This window comes from Falco cherrug, chromosome 4 (assembly GCF_023634085.1).
Source record: "Falco cherrug isolate bFalChe1 chromosome 4, bFalChe1.pri, whole genome shotgun sequence".
NCBI lineage: Eukaryota > Metazoa > Chordata > Aves > Falconiformes > Falconidae > Falco > Falco cherrug.
Genome location: NC_073700.1, coordinates 32938304 through 32960472, shown reverse-complemented (window position 1 = coordinate 32960472; position 22169 = coordinate 32938304). Strand labels below are relative to the sequence as shown.

At 38.5% G+C, this 22169-nt stretch overlaps 1 protein-coding gene across 1 annotated transcript in view; it reads right to left on the bottom strand.

Moving 5' to 3' along the window:
• The window catches only part of BAIAP2L1 (BAR/IMD domain containing adaptor protein 2 like 1), a 43352-nt gene extending 24932 nt beyond the window's left edge, over positions 1–18420 (bottom strand). The window contains exons 1-3 of the mRNA XM_055706689.1: positions 18213–18420; positions 9029–9104; positions 5353–5439 (exon numbers count right to left, since the gene is read on the bottom strand). Coding sequence (XP_055562664.1) covers positions 5353–5439; positions 9029–9104; positions 18213–18263 — 214 coding nt within the window. The 5' untranslated portion in view covers positions 18264–18420. The remainder of the gene's footprint in view (positions 1–5352; positions 5440–9028; positions 9105–18212) is intronic.
• Positions 18421–22169: the final 3749 nt, after the last annotated feature.

Here is a 22169-nt window from a genome sequence, read left to right as displayed (position 1 = left end):
AATAATCAGACAGAACTCTCTATAGATTGAACTTCACACTAATTACATTTGTATTAAATTTACATTATCAAATTGTTAATCATTAACTTGCTTTTAAAAAAAGCTAGAAAAATTATCAAAGGATCTCTATGCTCCTGTAAGACATTATTGAAGAGCTCTAACTTACTAGCTTACTCACATAGATTCATAAGAAATACTAACTATTGAATAAATTGCAGGTCTATTCACTAACCATTAGCTTATTTTCTTAACTGACTAATGGTTTATCAGCCTTGACTCTCAACCTAACGTGCAGTTACCCCAATAACTATAGACATTTGGCTAACTGAGGAGAAACGTAAGGGGTCTCAAAAAAAGGAAACATGCATCTAAAGAACCCCTGCCCCAGTTATCCGTATCACAGTATTACTGTAATTACTTTTATTACTATGTGTATTACTCTAACACTTCACAATTGAGATTTTGCCATGCTTTGTCAAATACAAAGTCAGAGACCTTTAAAAATCCCACCACTTTATGAGCAAACCTGCACCGCATGAATATGTTCAAATACTGTCTTTTAGACCTGAAGAACAGCCCTTTCTTTTGTGCACAAGAGAAATATCAAGTTCAGGGCTCATCCTCCATCAGGCAGAAATTCCACCTACTGTGTGCACCATTAGAAGTTTTTGGGTTTTCTTCTCCACAGCTCTCCCTATCTCATGAGTACCACAACACAGAAATCTTTCAGTCCAATACTTGCTTCTCTAGATTACCCGTAGTGGTTTTTAAACAGAAAATTTCTCCTGAAAAGAACTCAATTTTTTTCTGAATTCTTGCATTTCAGACTGTAGATGAGCATAAGCTTTTGCATACCTGTTTCCAGATAATTTTGAACAGAATGAGACTATGAAAAAAAAGCCTATAACAGAGTAATCTTTAAATAAACTATCACTCTTGGTTAGATTAGGGAAGAGATTTTATCTCCTCTGATTTTTTTTTAACGTGCTGAATTTCTACATTTTAGTTTCACTGGTCAAGAGCATGCAATATAATATTTTTCTTACAATTTGGCTTTTAATATTTTGACAAACAATGAACAGTTTACGCTTAATAGTTCTTGAGGCATAAGCTCTAGGTACAGACCCATAATGTAATTGTGACTGCTATAGATACAGTTGCCACACAACAAACAAATTGGGACTTTACACCCACAATATAATACATGAGTGTAGCTAAAATAACTGGCAGGAGCTGAACAGGATAGTTAGGAAGATATGAGGAGGAGTATAAAAATGGGTGAGCAGCAAAAAACTTCCTGATTCCTTGAGGAAGAGAAGGCCACAAAGACTGTGTTACTAGAAGAGAGTTATTATAAGCACTATAAATTGCTAAGACAAAGCCTCATAGACCTGTATTTTTGGCAAGAAAAAAGACATTTCCAACACATCATGAAAGTTACTATTTTAACACCATCAGTGGTATAGTAGCTACATGAAATTATTTTTAGTGCATTACTCAAACCCAAAATTTTCTTGTGCTGATGTGGTATGCTGAAATTTAAAATGTTAATAATTAATACTATTCAAAGTGTGCAGTTTCTCATTTCCTATCTTTTTTTTCCTAGTAGGATTTCCAAAAGGTGCCTAGGAAAGAGATAAGCAAATTCCGTATTGCAGAATAACTTGAACTCAAAATTCAGGTTACATTCCTAAAAGCTCATAGCCAAGTCTGAGGAACTACAAGCTGAGAAATTTAGGGGAATAAAAAATTAGAAAGAACATTGACCTAAACTGACTTATCTCTTATATTGCACTCATAATACAATCCTTATGGATATTACTCTGCTTCCTCAACTTACTCATATTAAGTTACTCTGTATTGAAACAATTCAGAGAGCTCCAACCACACTTGGAAGATACAAACACTTAGTACAAGAGCTTGAAACAGCTGGAATATCTAGATTTCCATTTCATACTTGTGTTTCCTCCTTCTGCTCCAATCTAATTCGACAGAAGAAAGCACTCTGGCATTTTTACTTGATTCTTTTTGCCCCACTAATTCTCTGCCCACTATGCATTTTACCTTCTACTTCAAAAATTTTCTTCCCCGTTTCTTTTCCATTTCTACCCTGCTGTGGGGTTGGTATCCATTTTACTGTCCCATTACAGGAAGACCATGCTCTGTGTTTCCTTATGAGAAGGAAGGATTTACTGTGGTTTTGATACAGATCTTTACATTACACTTGGCAGTAAATATGCTCTAGGTCACCCAGCAAGTTTGGGTTTGAACTGTAAAATGACTCAGTGCAATATTCCAGTAACGACGCCACATAAATTCTAAGGAATACTGTGTTTTAGCTATCCGAGCCTCACAGTCCGTTCATAATTACGTGTAAGAAGTTTAATGCAACACAACTGAGTTTAGCATAATGCATTATTTTTCATCTGCCACTACTAAGGTGAAGCAGCTACAGGAAAGACCTGAAAACTTGGTTCCTGCCTCATTCCTCTGTTCATTATTCAGAAAACTGATTTTAGTATGAACTGTGTCTGCAAGAGTTACAGCTTGATATACTAACTATTGGAGAAAGGGGGCAAAATCTTTTCTAACACCTTGTTAAACAGCCAAAAAGCACCTAGTGGCTGATGGGTAAAATGCAGAGCTAACTGAGGAGGCATGTACATTTAAGACTAGTCAAATCATTAATTGGCAGATCTGCTTTCCCTTCATTTCTGCTGTAGATGATACAATGAGGTAAAAAAACAGGACTGTGGATTTCTGACCACTATGAAGTCTTGCTATCCATACACCAGTTGTCCTTACTGTGGTTAAATTGGTAAACCATGGAGGGGAGGAGCTTGTTTGTTTCTCAAATATTAAAGCATTCCAAAACACTTTAGATCTTGGTCATTGCTGGCTGATCTAATTGATTGTGAAGAGCCAGGATAATCTATTAAGTATCAAAAATTATAATTATCTTCTACTGACCTCTCTGGGAATGTTGCTATTGATTTCAGTTAACACAGGATACAGGAAGAGGCCTTACAATGTAATTTCAAACAAGGGAAAAGTAAAAAGTTACAGAAATATTCCAGATAACACAAACACATCAAGTTATGGAAATCACTCCTCTGCTTCTTTGCCAGACACCTTTAGACTGTCGCTCTTGTAAAACAAACTAGTGTGCCAGCTTCATGCTCAAGAGACTAGATGCCAAAAAAGCAGTTCACAGATCTATCACAAAACTCAACTGATGACTACTGACCTCTTTTTTGGCAAAGATAACAGAAGTATTATGCACAATAGAGCTGTCAGTGGTCAGTAATGTGTCTTTTGGCAAGTCTGAAGGAACTCATAGAAGAGACAATTCTAGTGGGCTGTGCCCACAGTAACTCCACTGGGGTTAATAGGGTCCACAAATGAGCAAACCGCAGCAGGTTTGATCTAGTTGTTACACATCTGATACTGCTAGCATGCATCTTTAATATTTTTAAAATACAAAAAGGTGCAGTAAATTGTTTTTTTTCTTTTTAAGCAAAGATATTTTTAGAGACATCTGGGGTATATCATATTTCTTTGCTAAATAGTTCAGTATTGTAGCCCAGCTTTAGAACAATTAAAGACTTTTTCAAGAAAATGAAAGTGATCTCTCACAGACTCCTAACCACATTATGCTGCCTTTTCCAATGTTAATTGACTTTCCTTATCTCTAAATTAAGTATTCTATCAGAGGGTAAGCAGGAAAAAAGCCAGTTGCTGGTTTCCTTAAGAAGAAAAGTTTTTTTTGCAGTTACAGTTTAAGTAGAAGATCAACAGTGTTAGAGGGCTGCCCCTGAAGATGTCCATGTGTCTCAATACAGCGTATCTAGAAAAAAGCTTATAATTACAGGGAAGAATCCATAGTTAAACAAAAAATATATTTTCAATCACAATTCTGTATTGTCCCAAATAATAGGGAAACCCAGTTATTTTCAGAATTCAGCTCAAGGCTACCCAGTGATAATGTTTTCAAACAAGCAGACAATATCCCATACTCATAACAAAGTTCAGTAGATTACTTCCATGCATTTCACCAACTGCTTGATTGCAAAAGTTATAAAAGTATCAACAAATGCATAATACAAGACCACACATGGTTATTATTTTTAACTTTCTTATACTTCTGTTCTGTAGTTTGAAACCAGCAACTCTGCTTTCTGTAATCAACCTGCAAGGCAAATACAGAGCAGGACTGCATTAAGACTGTTTGCTTTGTACTGTTTGCTGTTCTGCCGCTCCCAACTTTCAACACAGAATGTTAACACTCACAGAGAAGTGGTTTCAGAACAAATCATAAAAATGTATGGAAGGCACCTAGAAACCAGTGGCCACTATTCAGGAAGAGTCTTTGTCCTCAATTCTGCTTCAGCATGATCATTAAAAATCCCCAACTTTTACTGAAAACATCCTTTTTAATCAGATAATTAACATACTATTGTGAGTTACAGGAGCAGATGCATGTTACATCATGGAAAGATTCCTACGTTGCCCATACTCAAAAATTCAGATAAGACACTTTATCAAGTTATTTTTGTCAAAAAACAAATGAAGGCTTCAAACAAATGTTTCCTCTTTACAGTTCCCACTTCTTTGTTTTTTGTAGTGACATTATAGACTCTTTTGTCAGAAATATTACAAATACTTTGATGACAACTTCACTTCTGTAGACTGAGCAGTATCATTTCAATGCTAGCCAAAGGAGTACAAAATGAAGCTGCTGCTGCTCTTTCAAAAATTCAGAAATTATTTTCAGGAAAGTACAGAATTTGGATTAATTTTACATTAATTTAAATATACTACCTCTTTGACTCTACAGTTTCTCTTTTCAAAGGCTTAACTAGGAAATAAATAATGCATCTGAGAACTTTTAGTTATATTCATCATCAAAAACAGTGAAGTAGAACTAGACTCTTTACAGTGGAACTCATCCAGAAAATTGCTTTAGTTTAGAACTGCTGTCATATACTAGGACTTCTCATACCAATATTCTGTTGCAGAAATACTTCAGTATTCATCTCTGTACTAATGAAGCCATTTTTTTCCATGCTTATTTATTTTAGAATCATGTGAATTTAAAAAAATACATGCTTTTGAATGCATAGGCAGAACTATATTCACAAAAATAAAAAATGTGATTTTGTCAAAACATAAGTGTCTTGAGAAATAATATACCTTGAAGGAATCTAATTCCTTCCACCTATGTGTTATTTAAAACAAAGCACACTTCTCCTGATCCTTCTCTACTTCACATTAGTTCTGTGAACTGCCAGCAGGAAAACAAGAATATAGTTTATATTTTGAAGTAATTTTAAAAAATGAAATTTCACTTACCTAATTCTTTAGAAACTGGAGAATCAGCTGATATATCCCCAATCTTTGCAAGGCTATCATAATATGCTCTTCCAGCTACTACCATAGCTTGGGGGTGGGAGGAAAAAAACCACAAAAGTGTTAAAAAAATACAAGGTATTTCCCTTTTTCATTAATCTATGATCCTATGAAACCTCACAATCCAGAACACATATTAAGAGAGGGGTATGTGGCAATAAGGAAATCCCGCTATCGAGAAAGTTACGCAAGTCCCTATGTTACCTGCTAATTTGTGAAACTAGGCAACAAAGAACACCAGAATATATTAATGAAATTTCAGCCTGTTATTCAGCTCGAACTTTCATGCATATCCAGCAGCAATCAGCATCAAGTGGGTAGGTTTAGCCAGAAGCCATTGGTCATGACATAAAAATATTCCTCGGTACAGATAAAGCTGTTGGATAAATGCAAAATCCAATCCCAAGCTTACTAGAAATGGCAAGGTCTCTGCCCCGTGCTGGCCAGCCAGCCCGCTGATCTGAGAAATGGCTACTGGCCACGAGACAATGGACCTACAGTTGCAACCAGGAGACATGGAGCCCTTCAAAAGCAAATAGTCTTTTACTGTCTAAGTTAGCTTTTTATGAAGCAAGTTACTGTTTCAGCTATGATTAAATACAATTTGCCAGGCGTGATATATTTAAAAGTGTGAAAAGTTCAATACATCTGATACAGCCGCTCCTGGAAATTACCATTATGCAGTCATCATATACTGCAATGAAAATTATGATTTCTTGTCAAAACAATACATTGAAATCTGAGAATCCTACATATGAACACCAATTTTTCCATTTAAAAAACATTTTAGGCCTTAAATGCTAGAACTTCAAAAACTAAGTCTCTGAAAGATGATGTTCAGGTTATGGCGATAACCTATTGGTATTCTTTTCTCAATTTTCAATGTACCATCAATGTTCCCGCTATTATTATCAATTACATTCTTCAGCAATTTAATGAGCTTAAATGTTGGAAGATCTCTGGTTTCTTGGACAGACATGGAAAATTAACATCGCAATATACAGTTTGCGCATGGTTATTTTGACACTCCAGGAAAGCACCTACTTCTGTCTTTGTCACTGAACTCGGGACGGCAGAGAAATCTGTATTGCAAATTATTTAAGCAATGAAAACCTCAGGCAACAGATGCATATACAGTATAAGAAGAAACTTGAATGTTTAACATTCCCAACCAAAAAGACAGACCCTAGTTAATACTTGGATGCTCGTCTTCCCCACCCCCCAGGACAGTTCCCCCCCTTTTATTGTTCATAGTGCAATTCCAGTTTTACAGGAACCAATAACCTCTTTATATATATCACTGAGGTTTCAGTTATTCTCAGTTAATCATTTCCTGGTTATAGCTGATTTAAACAGCAAAGCCAGTTTTGCTAGAATGAACACAGAATCATCAAGATTCAAACTGCAGGGAGGCCAGTAGTGAGAAACACGTTATGTATGTAGTAGATCTACAGTGGTTGCCTTGCACGTTCACAGTATCTGGAATTGATCTGCACACCACAAAGAAAAGAAGTAACAAGGACAATCTGGCAAGCCTTTGTTGTAGAAGGCAGTGAAAGTGAAGTCTTTGTAATATTTTTGTAGTGGTACATTCTTAACCTGAAGTGGAAGCCAAGCAGACTCTCACTGTTGACTTTAGAATACTTTTTTTCTGAGGAATATAATTGGTAATTGCCATGATAGTATTTTAGCTCTGTATTTTATAGTTTTTACTAGCAAAGGTGACATCTTTCATTGCCTAACAGTTTATTCACTGAGAAGCCTGAAACTCTTCCAAATGAAACAGATTCTTTTTGAGGCTCTGTGCATTAGACAAGAGTAATTTCTATCTAAGCTGTGTCTCATAGGTGCTCTATAGTCAAACTTTATGAACAGATGAATTATACTGGTGCTACTGATAGAGCAGCATGCCACCTGTATGTGAAGATTTTATGCAATTCCAACTCTTACTATCTACTGTTTTTTCGAGAGAGCCCCAGGTCAATCTTTTATCCTAATACAGACACTACAAACCTGTGCTAATCAAGCTAAAGCAAGAACTCCACTTGCATAGTCTCTTTCAGTAGTACCATGGCTAGTAAACTACTTCTGCATCCTCAAAAATGCATACAGATATAAATATATCAGAAGTTCTTGTAAGTTTTATGTTCTTTGTCAGCCTATTCTGACTTGTTTGGAAAGCTGCAAAATATTTGTTTAGCAACAACTCCTTGTTACAGGTATATTTATACCACTGAGAATTTATGGAGAACAGCTTAACGATTTATGAGAGTCCAAAGATGACTTTAATGTAGTTTCTCAACAGTTGTTGAAAAACAATTGTAAACATTTATTATTTTTGAAATTAAGCATTTATGCTAGATATGCTTTATCAGCCAGTCTTAAAAGGCAAACTTGCTGGTACAAAATACCTGCCAGCCTCTCCAGTGTTGCTGTGCACAGTTACATTGTGAATTACTAATGACAAATTGAATTAAAGAAGAGACACAATGTAATGTACCAACAGTAAAGTATGCGGAAAGCAGAACCCTCAGAAACTGGTAAAAAAAAAATAAAATATCTTTCAGCCAAACATGAAAGCACTTGTTATTAATTCTGGTAATAAAACTACCTATAATCCCTAAGGTTAGATATTAGGTAACACATTGTTAATCCATCAGGTTAGGCATTACTGCAATTAAGTCAACATTTCCCTATTTTTGTCTCCAGCAGGCTTTGGTTTTATCTTTTTCCCAAGCCTTGTCTAAAATTTGCATGAAGAGACATTTCAGTGTCTATTTGGCTATGCACTACTGCAGTGTCACATTTCTCAGAGTACTAGATTACATGTAAGGGAAAGATATGCAACGGACTTGAATGAAGCAAAATTAAGAGAGATTTTACACTGCTTTAATATGGTATCAGGCAGCTCAACAGGTCTGCAGTGGTGAAATGGAGCAAGCTCAAACAGGTCTTACAATATAAGCTTTGGGAACCTAGAGCCCAGTCTTGGAAACCCATTCTTAGATAGTTTCTCTGAAGTCAATAATAGAAGTACACAACCACATTACAAAAAGTTTGAGAGACTGGGTCCTTAGATTCAAATTTATTCATTCTCATTTTGATGCCATCAAAAAGGTACCATCAGGTTTAGAACAGACAAGAAAAAAGTAAGATTAATCCACTCCTGCAGCTCTTATTCATTCAAGTTGTTCTGTTACAGGGTTACTTAGGTAGCAATGTGTATAGGTGAGCAGGAACACATCTAAGAATATGAAATACCTTTAGAAGATATTTCCAGAAAAAAGGGACAAAATCTACTTTACAAAAAAATTTTGGTTTTTTTTTCCATTTTTATGATTATTCTAATGTGGATTATTTACAGTTTATGTCCAGTTTATTTTGCAGCAGCTCTGTGCCTGAGCATTTGGGATGCAACTTCTGCAGAACACTAAGAAAAAAGAGGGGAGGGAGAAGGTACGCAAGTTTGGTGTTTGCGCTTGTGCTAGTTTTTGTTTCCTCATTAAACATCCAAAGTTCAACACGGAAACGAAGCTTTTACGCAACCCTCACATCCCATATATATATATTTAAATGAAAATGAAACATTATTTCTAAAATTAGCACCTGGAAGACTTACCGTTAACAGCTTTTTCATAATTCTTCCCCAGATTTATTAAATTCCTCAGTCCTGGATTGAACTGCTCCATAACATTCTAGTCAACAGAGAACAAAATCTGTGTTATAACCAAGGCAATTCAACAGTGGATGAAATTATTTATCTCAGTGTCACTCAGGTCTAGTTTTATGTTTCATAGGTACTGCATACATCTGGCAAGTCTGTGGATGGATGACAAACAGAAGCGTTGGGAGGAAGAAGAGAGCAAAGGATGGAAAGGAGAAGAAACTGAGCATTTATAAATCAAATTAAAAAAGATAAACTATTTCAATAGGCGTAAAAAGGAATCTGGCTGTTAGTAATAAAAAAGGATGTTACATATGTCATCAAATTTTGCACAGATCCTTCTTTTATGGTAGGTGATAGTGAAATAACAATGAGGGAAAAACCTTTATCCACTGATTTTTTTCTGAAGTCAGACAATAAAAAGAACTTTCTGACAATGGTTCAAGATTTTCAGTTCTTAACCCCCTGCCTCACACCAAAAAAACTAATGCTGGGAAAAGGAAAAAATAAAAGAAAATAAATTCACCAGATATCTGATTAGGGGAAAATTAAGCACTTTATTCAACTTTACTTTTCTAAGTTACAGATAGCATTTAGGGAAATTACTTGGGCTTTTTGTTTGTTTGTTTGAAAATGCTGCATTTTCTTGTGAGAAGCTGTAGTTCTTCCAGAAAGAAAATGATGACTTTATTTAAGCAGAAGGAGAAAAAAACAAACACCACTGCAGCTGCTTTGAGCGTTAAATACAATTATTGGCCGAAATAACCAGAATCTGAAATCCAGCAGCTCCAAGCATGACTACTCTCATACCCAGCAAATTTTATAAACTGATGAAGTGGTAGAAATTACGACTGGCAGTTTCATAGTGCAAGAAAACAGCTACACCATTAAACAGAAGTTTCAAGCTATTGCAGAAAGTAGAAAATAAGTTAAGCCATGAAGCATGAATGCAAATTTGAATTTGCCCAAATTTTGGGGGTGAAGACGACAGGAAAAGAAGCTTTTGCCCACTCTGAAAAGGAAAATCACTCACAAAGTTTGAGTTGTGCCCAACAAGAAAGCTTCAGTTTCCCTCTTTCTGGGTCAAAGACAGTAACTCTTTCCTCTCCTTCCCAAATCAACATTCCCAAATTACTTTTATCCTGTTACAAACACTGAAAAAAGAAAAAGGCTGACATGCTGATATAAACACAGTAGTTATTCACTCTTCAGAATCAGGCCCTTTAAGATGCCTTGAACACATGTAGCATAAATAGCTGTATTCCAAAATACTGGGTGTTGCAATTAACTTTTGAACAATGCTAAGTCTGAAAGAGACCTCTCTGAGCTTCACTTATTTGGTGACTTCTTAGTTTCTTCAGGTAGAATCACTACCTGAATTAAAGACACAGCGTGTTTAACAAAACCCCCTTTGTTTGTATGTAGATAACAGTAAATTCTAGAATACTTGTTCAGAGGTAGTTATGTGCCTGGTCATTTAATAGTCAATTAACCACAATGTTCTATCCTTTCTTTTTTCTCTTTCATACAAGATACGATTTCATACAACACCAGCTCAGGAACAATTTGGTAATGAGAATATATGTATATAAATAAATAATATAAGCTCTGTATTTCCACAGAGGAGAACCTTAAAAGTTTTTGTAGATTCTAGACCTTCTTTTCCCAGAATTTTCCTAACAAAACTACAGCTGTGACATTACTCTAAAATTTTATCATGAAAGGAAGATCATGAAATACCTGAAGACACCATTCTGTTATGCTTACTATTTTTATGACAATATTTTTGTGACACAACTCACATTTTTCTAGATACTGTTCACACAGCAGAATTTTCAAGTTCAAAAAATTCAAAACAGACTCTTTCTGTTTATAAGAAATACAGGGCACAAGACAAGTGAAACAGTATCAAGCTTCTGTCTGTTATCCTACTAACAGAGTGAAAATATTTATATTTAGTACATATGTGGACCCAGAAAAAACAGGATACCATCACATTTGTCTCATTGTCAGGCAAGGTCATTCAGACAGAACTGTATTATTATTTTTCAAATCCAGCACTGTACCCAAACTCCAGTTAATTTAAAAAGTGAAGAAAAGAATTAACTCCAGATTTCACCAATAATACTTTAACAGTCATGTTCAGTAAAAAATTATAGATATTAAAAAAAGATATAAAACTATCAGGTTCTGATACTAGTGCAGTGTATAGGACATCAGAAGCAGACACAGTACAACACCTAACCCCACTGCCTTTATTTGTACAAATTAAATGCATCTGGGATTGTTTTCTGGTCTACACCATTAAACTCTTACGCACCCAAACACGATCACCGCAAGCAAACTACCTATCGTCCCCAGGCCCTTGATTTGTGTTAACTCACAAACCACATCCAGAAATCATTTGGGAAAGCGTGTTTCAGGTTGGGCCAACAATGCCAAGGGCTATTCTAACAACTTAACAGTATGGACTTTCAAGCTCTAGTGTCTGGGAACATCCCTCCTCCTGCCCCAACTCTTTAATTTCCTACTGTAAATGTTGCTGCTGTGCCTCTGTTGCCCTCCCTGTAGCTGAGGGCTTTTGCTCCAAGGTGTAAGCTGTCTCCTCCTACTCCAGTTTTTTTGCCATTTCTTCCCAGCAGTGTACTAAAAAGATGATGTCTGTTGGTATATATGGAGCCAGTGAATCACAAGAAAAAAATAATGGGTAATTTAGAGGATTGTGTTAGGATAGAGTCCTCTATCTCTAGGATATGGGGGAGAAGAAAGGTGTACGTGACATAGAAAACGTGCGTATCCCGGGCACATAAGAATCCAAATGCCTTGAATTGCCATGCTATACTGAAAAGAATTTTCTTGGAAGACAGATCCTGCCCCTGCTTACCCTGCTCCTCGCAACAATAACTTACAGACTAAAACCCTTACTGCCACCTACCCCAAAATTCTAACAGTAACATGATAATTACTGGACTTGAAATACTGATATTTGGAAGGACTGTCTTAAGAGGTTAAGATTCCAGCTTTCTTGAAATCTTCTATTTCATATTTCAAACAGAGAACAGTGATTACAGCTGTGTTTTCGTGTAGGAGAAAGTAAACAAAACCCAACAGAAATGCCCTCAACAGCTCCCCTCTCTGAAGCCAGACCCCACTGCCCTTTACTTTCACTAGCCCACTTGATATATATTGGGTGTTTATGTATAGCAGATAAAGACCACACTGTGGAAACACAACAGGTCCACTGAAACACAGAGAATTCCGAGGAAGAGCTCCAGTACATCACATCTGCTCAACATATATGTAAAACTGCTGGGAAAGATGAAGAAACAATTTATAGCTCAGTGCCTTCAGTAGCTGGAAGGCATACAACTAATGAATCTTTTCTCCATCAGACCAAGCAGCCTCTGGAAGTTTGTCAGTGTTTGCACTGCCACAGTGGTTGATTGTTAGCAGAAGCGTCTGCACCAGTCTCTAGACGTGAACGCCCGAGAAGCAGCAAAAACCTTCGCAATGGAAACTCCCCTTTGGAATTTGCTTGGTTTAACACAGTGTATGGTTAGCTGACCCTTGCAGTACTGTGCAAGGCTCATCTACTTTCCTACTAAGGGTTCGTGTTTGATAGACAGACTTAGCTTCCCCCCTTCCACCCCCCTGCTGGCACTCCAAGATGATTTAATGAAATATTCTTAGATTTTCCTCTCTTCAACATTAGAAAGAAGCATAATATGTCTTTTTTTTTTTCTTTCTACTGAAGACTAGATTCTCAAAGGAAGCAAAAGCCTGGCTGTGCTTCTAGTGCTCTTTTTTACAGTTAACCACTGTTGGCTGTCTTTGAAGTACTGTCCAGGAAGAAGTATCTGGAACACTTTTTCAAGAAGGGAAACTGTCACTGGCAACTCCCTCTTCAGGATCAGGTATAAATTTAATATTGCCAAGACATTTCACATCAGTTAAAGTGACTGTCGAGGTGTTTTTTTTTCAGTTTCAGAATTTATAGGGGAAAAGAGCCACTCTGTAATCAATCTGTACAGCTATTTTTTCTTATGATGTCTTACAGTTTTATAGCTTCTCTTACTTGCAGTTTAAGGAAAAGGTCATGAAAATTAGTGGGACTGAACACCAGTGCAAAATTGCAAGTCATACATGAAAGCCAGATCTCAAAACTTCTAAAGAAGGATAGACAGAGGAACAAAGAAGAATTTCTGGTCAAGAGAACCACTGATTTAAAATTGTCAAAAGTCTCAGAAAATTTCACAATCTTGGTTTCTGCCATGCTGTACAAAGACATAAGAATAAAACTTCTATCTTAATCCAAACAGACATCACAAAGCAAGAAAAAACCTGGGAGAGACAAAGTGGTTTATAACACATCATTTGCCTGTACAGTGAGTGACACAAACTTGGCCTCCTAATTGTCAATCTAGTGTCCTATATTCTAGTGACACACTACCTCTCATGAACAGAATAATTAACTAGAAGAGGAGGCATGTGATCAGACCCTACAGCTTTCTATTATTTAGGATGAATGGAAATAAAGGGAAACACTTTCAACACACGCAATTGGAAACATCATCTTATGCGGAGAGTTTTAGAGATGGCAAAAGTGACCTTCCAAGAAAAAGCATAAGAGAAACCTATTCTGGTCACTTGAGTTATTAAATCCTGATACAATCCGGTGTAAGAGTTGCAATGTGCCTTTCATCACATGAAATCAATGTGAATTAACCAGCCTGGCAGCACAGAGATGACTGAAGAGGAACAAGCCTTGCATTTCCACTTCTTGTGTACAGGCATCACATCTTCCGCAGTTCCTGGTAGTCTTATAAACAATGTTAATCTTCAAAACAAATGACAACCATTGTAGAAGTGCCTTCCTGTAAATGTTCAGCTTTGCTTTTTATTGAAAGACACACCTTGCAGAACAATAGCTCAGCAGGTATGAATACAACTAAACAATGCATAGACTCCCTGTAGTTTCAAGTTTACATCCTGCAGGCACTTTTGCTAGGGTGGATAACAATGTATTTGGGTAGAAATCTGGAATGTTGGCACAGAAAAATAGATATTGATGTCTCACATTACTGACATTACCATCTCTATAGCTATTCACAGCTAACCTTTGTATAGCTACTAATAATTTAAATTGTTCTTCAATTTGGAGAACAGTAAAATTAAGATTTTGGAAAAAGTCTTGAGTGTCGCTACATTATGTCCAAGAACCCACTTGAGAAGATTCAAAAAGCCATACAGAAAATAAATCATGCTGTACTTTACTGTACATAAAGCATTTTATACTTTATTGCATTTCAACTCCTCCTTTAGCTTTTGAAATCCACAACACAGTTTTTCAGAAGGGCACGATTAAGCCCTTAACACATCACATGTTAAGCTATCTCAGTTGTAAGTTAGCTTAACAGTGGTTTAAAACAGGTTCAATAGAATGGAAAAAATAAATCCAAATGCCAGTGTTTATTCAAAAAGACTAATTCTTACGACTAATTATTAGTCAGCCTGATGGCACATGTTCTGTTTAAGAGAAACATTAATACATCATCCATCAGTGTGTTTCAAATACAAACTTTTTCAGGTTATGAACCTGAAAATATGACCCAGGATAGACTCTAAGTAGGTATAAGTCTAAGTAAGATCAAAAGAGATAATTTCCACTAAGACAGACCTGGACTTTATACACACACAAACTCTCAAAGGCTCCTCTTCCCTCAAGTTAGATTTGTATTTCAGTGATGCAAAACAACAGCCTTACTGCAGCATGCGCTCGGATCATCAGTGAATTTTAATTTTGGTAAGTCAGTCCTGTAGTTTAATCTAATTGCAAGTCTTTTTAAAATATGGAAACATGGAATTCAGGGCTTTAACTGAATTTATCAGATAAGTTCCCATGATAAAACAATATAGCCTACCAAAATAATTCTGCATGCCCCTATAAAGAACACATGCCTCTCAGAACACAGAACTCCATTGAACAAATATTATTACAAATTAAATTTTGGTTGATAATCAAAATTTCTGAGTAAGATTTACTTGAATACAGAGAAATATATATCTTTAAAATCCAAGATTACCAACAGCAATAAATTTCAGTTATCATCAAGAGCTCAAACCTCAAACTACAGGAGCAATAGGCGAGCTGCCTGCCCAGCCCTTAGCCCATACAGACAGAATGGCAGGTCTGCAACTCAGTACTTTCCTGTTTTTTCCCCTTTCCCCTGCACAGTGTGTATCATAGCCAGATGCCAAAGAGTTTTCCCCCACATGAAGCAGATAAAATGAAACTGTATGAGCTGCGGTGACACACCAACACATAACAACTTTCGCAGGGCTACTGTATGACATAGTCTGTGTCAGAGGGGGTCATACAACGTCCCCTCACAGCACGCCCCATCACTGCAGTGAGTTACAAGGGCAGGGCAATGTCATACCAGTGAACCTCTCAGCAGCTCCTCAGTAAAAGGGAGGCTCTTTAGTCATAGGTGCCCACACCCTTAGCCTTCATTTTGCACGTGCCATTCCTATCATGCATTAAAGTGATTCTTCAGGTATTACATAAAGAGTAAATGTCAGCCTTTATTTTTGTGTGCACACATACACGTATTTGTGGATTGTGTTGTTTATTTAGTCAGGTTAGCTAAAAAATGTTGAGGTATTCACTTTCCGATGTTGTTGCCAACAAAAAGGACAAACAAGATAAAAATACAAGGGCATTACTTAGCCACCTGATGACTTCTGAAAGTATATTCTGAAGCTTTGTATAACACAAGTTACTATGTATTTAATAAATCCAATGGATTAGCACTGTAAGAAAGGACAAAAAAATCCCCAAACCAGAACAGACTAGCAAGGCATTCAACTTCATTTTCTATTATTTTTCCAGGTCACCCAAAAGTAGACTTTTTTTTTTTTTTTTTTTTTCCAGAAATTGAAAGCCTGTGTTTGGTCCTGCAGCACACAGATGCCATCGCTACACTACATCAAATTTGTTTCCCCAGACCAAGCCTTACTGGTAGGTGAAACGAAAACACTGCTCCTGATTTTATCAATACTAGCATGGTGCTTTAAGCACTGTATTGCTAGGATAGCACACAGCAAAAGTATAAGTTACATGAGCATTATCAAACAAAAGGAGAGCATGCTCACCGAGCAGTCCAAAGCATGGCACAAAGAGGTGTTCGTTTGTTTTAGATGAGGGAGCTGTGATTACAGTCACAGCAAATGCTGACTACACAGCCTAGCGCTCTCTGCCCTTAAGAAGAGCTATTTTCAAGTCTTCAATTTTGATATAGAAATAACTGCTTTAAAGTAGACCCAGAATTCACTCTCTATCTGAAGCAGCCTTTATACCTTATCTGGATAAGGTTTCAATTTTTAATGAGGGCAGGGCAGGAGGGTTTCCAGGCCCGTGAGTACTAGCTATGTGATGCAACATACCAGACCTCTCAAAATACCCACACAGAAGACATTTCACCACACTATCAACATTAACTTTGTATTCCTGTGTTTTTGCTGGGTGTTTCAGTCTTAACTATCCCTTTGAATTAGTTTTAAAAAGAAAACAAAAGGGTAAACTTTCGCAGGAAATAAGTACTGAATAACAGGGAAGGTTTTGTTTATTTAGAGATCTGTCATTCCTTTAAAGCCTATTTTATATTATATCCATTAAAACACACAAGAGATTTTCTTTCCTCTCCTCTGTAAAACTGATTTAGCTATATTCTGGAAGTCAATAGACAGGGAAGGACATTACTTTGTCAACACAGCCCTGGCCAGTCAGCTTCCCAGGTTTCTCCTCTGTGAGCCTGTATTTACAGGCAGCTTTTCTGAGAAAAAAAGAATTTATGTTTGCTTATGGCCTTGCCATGAATGTAACTGATATCAAAAAGCACCAGACCATTTAAGATGACCTGCACTGATTCTAGAAGACAAAATTTATAGTCAAGTAATATTATTTTTCAGTGGTTTTGCATGAATTTGTGTCCAAGTCCAAAGAAAGTAAACAGCAAATGCAATGTGATACCAATATGACTACCTGAAGGAGTAAAGTTGACTTAAGTGTGCTGGAGAACAACAAAACTAACAGCAAAGCACTCTAGTAAATATTTTGAGACCTTTAAATGACAATCGAGTGTTTTCATATTTCTGAAGATGTTGTTAATAAACCCATAAGATTTAGTGAACAGTAAAAAAAAAAAATCTTCCAGAAAGCTTTTCTTTGGGGTCAAAGCTGCAAATGCATCGCAGCTGGAAGTTCATTTGCATGATTAAACGCACTTGCAGGTTTAACTGCTTTCTCTAGTACAATACACTGTACAGAAGATTACGGATCCAACAGTGCCACTGCAATACCAAAAGTATGATTCTTAAGGGTATTCTGCCCAATTAGATATGCAAAATGTTTTTCATTCTACAAATAACGAGGCATTTTGGAAAGTTTAAAAGTCTACCGACATAAATGGGACAACCCTCACCAGTCGGTGGTCTGAGGCAGTGCTAGGGTGTACCATCATAAATTCATTTAGCAGCTGGGTTCACGAGCAAGCAACTGAATTCAGCGTTAAGCCGCGTTTAGGCTCTGGCCTGCATGAAGAAACGGTTCAAGCACAGGACCACAAGCACCAGGATCCCCACCTCATCACTATCAAAACACGCCGAGGGAATTAATGGCTCGCTGGAGAGCTGATCCTGCTGCAGAGGGAGAAGCCAGCCTTAACGCCTGCCTTGTCCCGCAGCCGCCGCTCCCGGCTGCACAGCGGCCCGGCCCGCCGTGCCCGCGGCCGTGCCCCGCCGGGGTGAGGCACAGCCCCGCCGCCGGGGGGGCGCCAGGCCTCCCCCCGAGCCCCTCCGGATTACGCACAAGCCACCCAGCTCCCACTCTGTGACACACTGGGACGGGCGAGATTACTCACACGGGAGGGAAAGAGGGCGGGAAAAGGGGAAAAAAAAAAGTTTGCTCCCTTTCTGCGTGAGGAGCCGTGGCTGTCCCGAGCCTCCCGCCGGCCTCATCTGTGGAGAGGCGGGCAGCGGCCCCCGCCTCAGCCGCCGGCGGTGCCGGCCAGCGGGGGCAAAGGTGGCCGCCGCCTCTCCTCAGGCGCGGCGGGCAGCCCCCTCGCCGGCCCGTACTCACTTTGTAAGTGCTCTCCGTCAGCTTGTTCACCTCCTCAGGGTCCCGAGACATGGTGCCGGCGGGGAGGCGGCTGGTGGGCAGAGCTTCGTCCTCCGGAGAGCGCCTCGGCCCTAGCCCCGCGCCACCGCAGCTAGCTCGGCTTCTCCCTCCGCCGCTAAGAAACTGTCAAAAACTTGTGGAACCAGCCGGGCAGCGCCGCCGGGGCGGGGCCTGCGGGGCCGCGGCTGCCTGACGCGGCAGGACTGGCTCGGCGGGCGGGGAGCGCCTCGCCTCAGCGGGGAGGGCCAGCGGGCGGGAGAGCGGGGAGGGCCAGCGGGGGGGAGGGCCAGCGGGCGGGAGGGCGGGACGGCCGCTTCGCTTCCACCTGAGCCGCCGCCTGCTTCGTGCCGCCGCTCCCGCGGCGGTAGGCGCTGCCGGGCTTCCCCTGCGCGGCCTCGGCAGCCCACGGAGCAGCCGGTGCCTGGGCCGTGTGGAGGCCTCTTCAGGCGGCAGCGCTGCTGCGGGAGCTCAGCGAAGTCGGGGGTGAACTGTTCCTCCCGACAACTAAGCGACTGTTCTGTAAGAATTAATTCATTAGTCTTGTCAGAGTTAATTAGCGTAGCGGTGCTGGTGAGGCTGGGGATGGTCCCCTTTCTCCCTTCCACAGCAGCCCCCCGTGAGGGAGAGGCGTAGAGGTTTCCTCAGGGCCTCTTGGGCCAGGACAAAACTGTCTTTCTCCTGAATCCTGGAGCAGTGTGCCACCCGAGCTTTGTGCTGCGCGCTCAAGTTTTCTATTTCTTTTAAATATATAGCAATAAAACAGTGCCCACAGTCATCTTTCCTCTGTGAAATGACTCATGAGGCCTCCAGGGGCAGGGGGAAGGAAGGCTGGGGGGTGCTATAAATTTTTGTGGCCCATAAATTATCCAGAGATGGTGAGATTAATTTAAAGTACGCTAGCCGGAATATCTTTCTGATAATGTAATACCAGCACTATCTTGAAGGACTTGGTGGGAATTCCATAACCTTGGGTATTTACAACTTGGGCACAGTGCTAGGTATTGAGTGTGTGAGGCGTAATCGCCATCCTTAAACACTGGACATCCTTCTCTTGGTCGCTTTCTCTCCATTTCCCCTGCTTTATTGTAGCAATAAAATCATGGCAGGCATGCAACAAAAAGTGGACTTGGAAGAGAACCCTAGATGTTGGACTCTGGTGTGGGAGGAGGTTGTTATCAGGTTTCGAGAGTTGTAAAAATGTTTTCGTTCAAGCATGTGGAGACGTTTACAACGGCAGTTTACCTTCCGGGGAAAAAAGTGGGCACTTAAGAGTGTTATCTTGAATACAGCTAAAATGCTGGGCAGAGAGGGAGACTTCATGCTCCTAGGTAAAGTCTTTGGAGGCTTCCGGTGTTTATGGTGTTAGTTGCCTTTCTGTAATAATCCAATCTATGATGCTGTCCTATAGGTATAGTGAATTATTTTGGGGCCAAGTCTGCAATTTACATTCCTATTAAGCAGTGCTTGCTTATACAAGCAGCCCTCTTGAATGTGACATGGCTGCTTGCCTGAGCATGGGATGAAGAATTGCACAGTTTATTCCTAAGTCTTTTGTCTGAAGAGTTCTTTACAACTCTGGAAACACACTGTGCCTCGGTACTACTGCTTTTGTGTTACCTTATGCCAATGAAAGGATATTCCTCCCTAACAGGCTGGCATTCAGATTTGAGGGAGCAGATACCCAAAGGAATATGTAGAAAAGGAGTTTTTCTTCCCTGACTCCTGCTAAAGGAGCTGGGCGTATGTTGTGTAGCAGGGAGTGTAGTATTCCCGTTGGGGGCAAAGCTTATTTCCTCTGAACGTTATGGAGCTCTAGGAGCTCACCTAGGATTCAGTGTGTTTGTTTCCAGTTGGTGTGCTAAGTTCAGTCATAGTAAGCGACAGTATAAGCATTGATGAAATATGAATATCAGAAAGAAATGACATGGATGATTAATGTAGGCGGGATTGGTTAAAAATGTTGATACTTATATTGTGGGAATGCTCAACATTTCACAATATACATTTCTAAAGGTCTTTTTACTTCATAAGCAGATGTAAATATTTTAAAGGTCTACTGAACTTCATATTTTCTTGTGTTCTTGACCTTTGGTGTTAGTTTCTGCAGTTGTCCTGTATATACAATTTTTAGAGTTTTTATGTAAACTTTTCCAAGTTTTTAGTGCTGTAAACTATTTTAAAAAAGGAAAATAAAGATTGAAATTAATAATACAATTATGAAGTAGTGGAGAAAAAAAAAAGACAAGAAGAAAAAGCAGTTTTTAAACTGCTTTTAAGATTTTAAGATTTTTGGATTAAAGAATCCGAAGTGGGAAATCAAGTTAGCAAGGAAGAATCCTCAGTTTGGGGTAATGTTTCTATTAACTCTTCTACATACAGGTTAAAATAAAAATGACCATGAATAGTTGAGGCAATTAACATAGAGGCAAGTGTTAACAGATGGAAAAAAGCAGGACTGACCTCTCATTAAAAGTAAAAGAATTAGGAATGGTTTCTTCCAATTTCTGAAATAAGCATTAGAAGTAATAACTGAAAGAATCATTATAAGAGTATGTTGTGTGTTTATTGAGGAAAAAAGCAACAACATGCTTTATTATTGAAATTAGATGCGAGTATAAAAACTATAGTGTAAAAAATAATTTTAATGTCTTTATTCATGTTTTCCTTTGTCACCATAGTTTTCTATTGTTTTTCCCAAATCTTGAGAATCTTAAAAATGTGTACAGCATTTGGAAACATCTGTTTTCTTTCTGTTGTGGTGTTAGAAATATTTTATGTATCAAACATAATAATTAGTAGTGTTATTGTGTTCTAGTTTAGTGTTGTGTTTTACTGTGTGACTGAAAAACTTAAATCTTGACAGGCAAATCCAATTCTCAGTTACAAGTACCTGGACTTTTGCTGTAAATCATAAATTTTCAAATTCACTCAGAAGAAAAGTCTGCTTGGGTTTGTAATATAAATACAAATATTTTATTCTCTTAATAGGGAGGTTTTGACCTTGCATTATATTAAGGTTAATGTTATGTTACTAACTTAGCTGGAATTAATCCTGATGTGTGCAAACAACATGAACTTAGAACGGTTGAATGAGATCTTATTTTTGCAAGTTACTTAAGGATGCTCTTGCATTTAAATGTGAGTGCAGTAGCCCTCTAGAAACATACCAAAGTGTTTTGTCTGATCAGGACAGAATATTTAATAGCCTGCAAAACCGAAACCTTAAGGAATACATCTTTATACTCTGTTGCCTACATGCTACTTTAAGCGTTTATAATAACTAATATGAGATGTTTTGGGTTTATCATATTCATCAATAGCACTGAATTTTGGGTGCAGCAGTGTTTGAGTGCTCAGGGTTGTGCAATCTGGAATATTCTTAGACTCTAAAGAGTACTTGCTAACTTTGCTCTGGGGAGGAGTTCAGAGCAGAAGTCTAGCTGTGATCAGTAATCATAAATGCTGTCTGAACTGATTGGAACTAAAATTAATCTGATTACCTTTTTTTGACACTTTTAACATACTGTTTTATTGGCCAGAAAAGACAAAGAAGGAAATATTCTTACTTTGGTGGTGAAGCTGTCTTGTGGTATAATTATGTCTGTTGACGCTGGCTTTGTACTGCACCTCAAGCAATAACTGCACCACAGGAGTAATTCAGATTAGAGGGAACCTGGCAGGGTAGTAGCTTACTTGATCCAGTCTCCCATCAGAGTAGGGTTAATTTCAGCATTAGGTTGCTCAGGGCTTTGTCCAGTTGAATTTCAAAGCAAAAGTTGAGGAATAGAACTGTAATAGCTCTGTTTGAAACAACATGTAACTCGGCAAATAACAAATACAACACTGTAGACCGTTTTCTTTATGTTTTTTTTTATGTGGGGCTACCCCCTGAGCTATGTTACCCATCCAGCCGAGTTG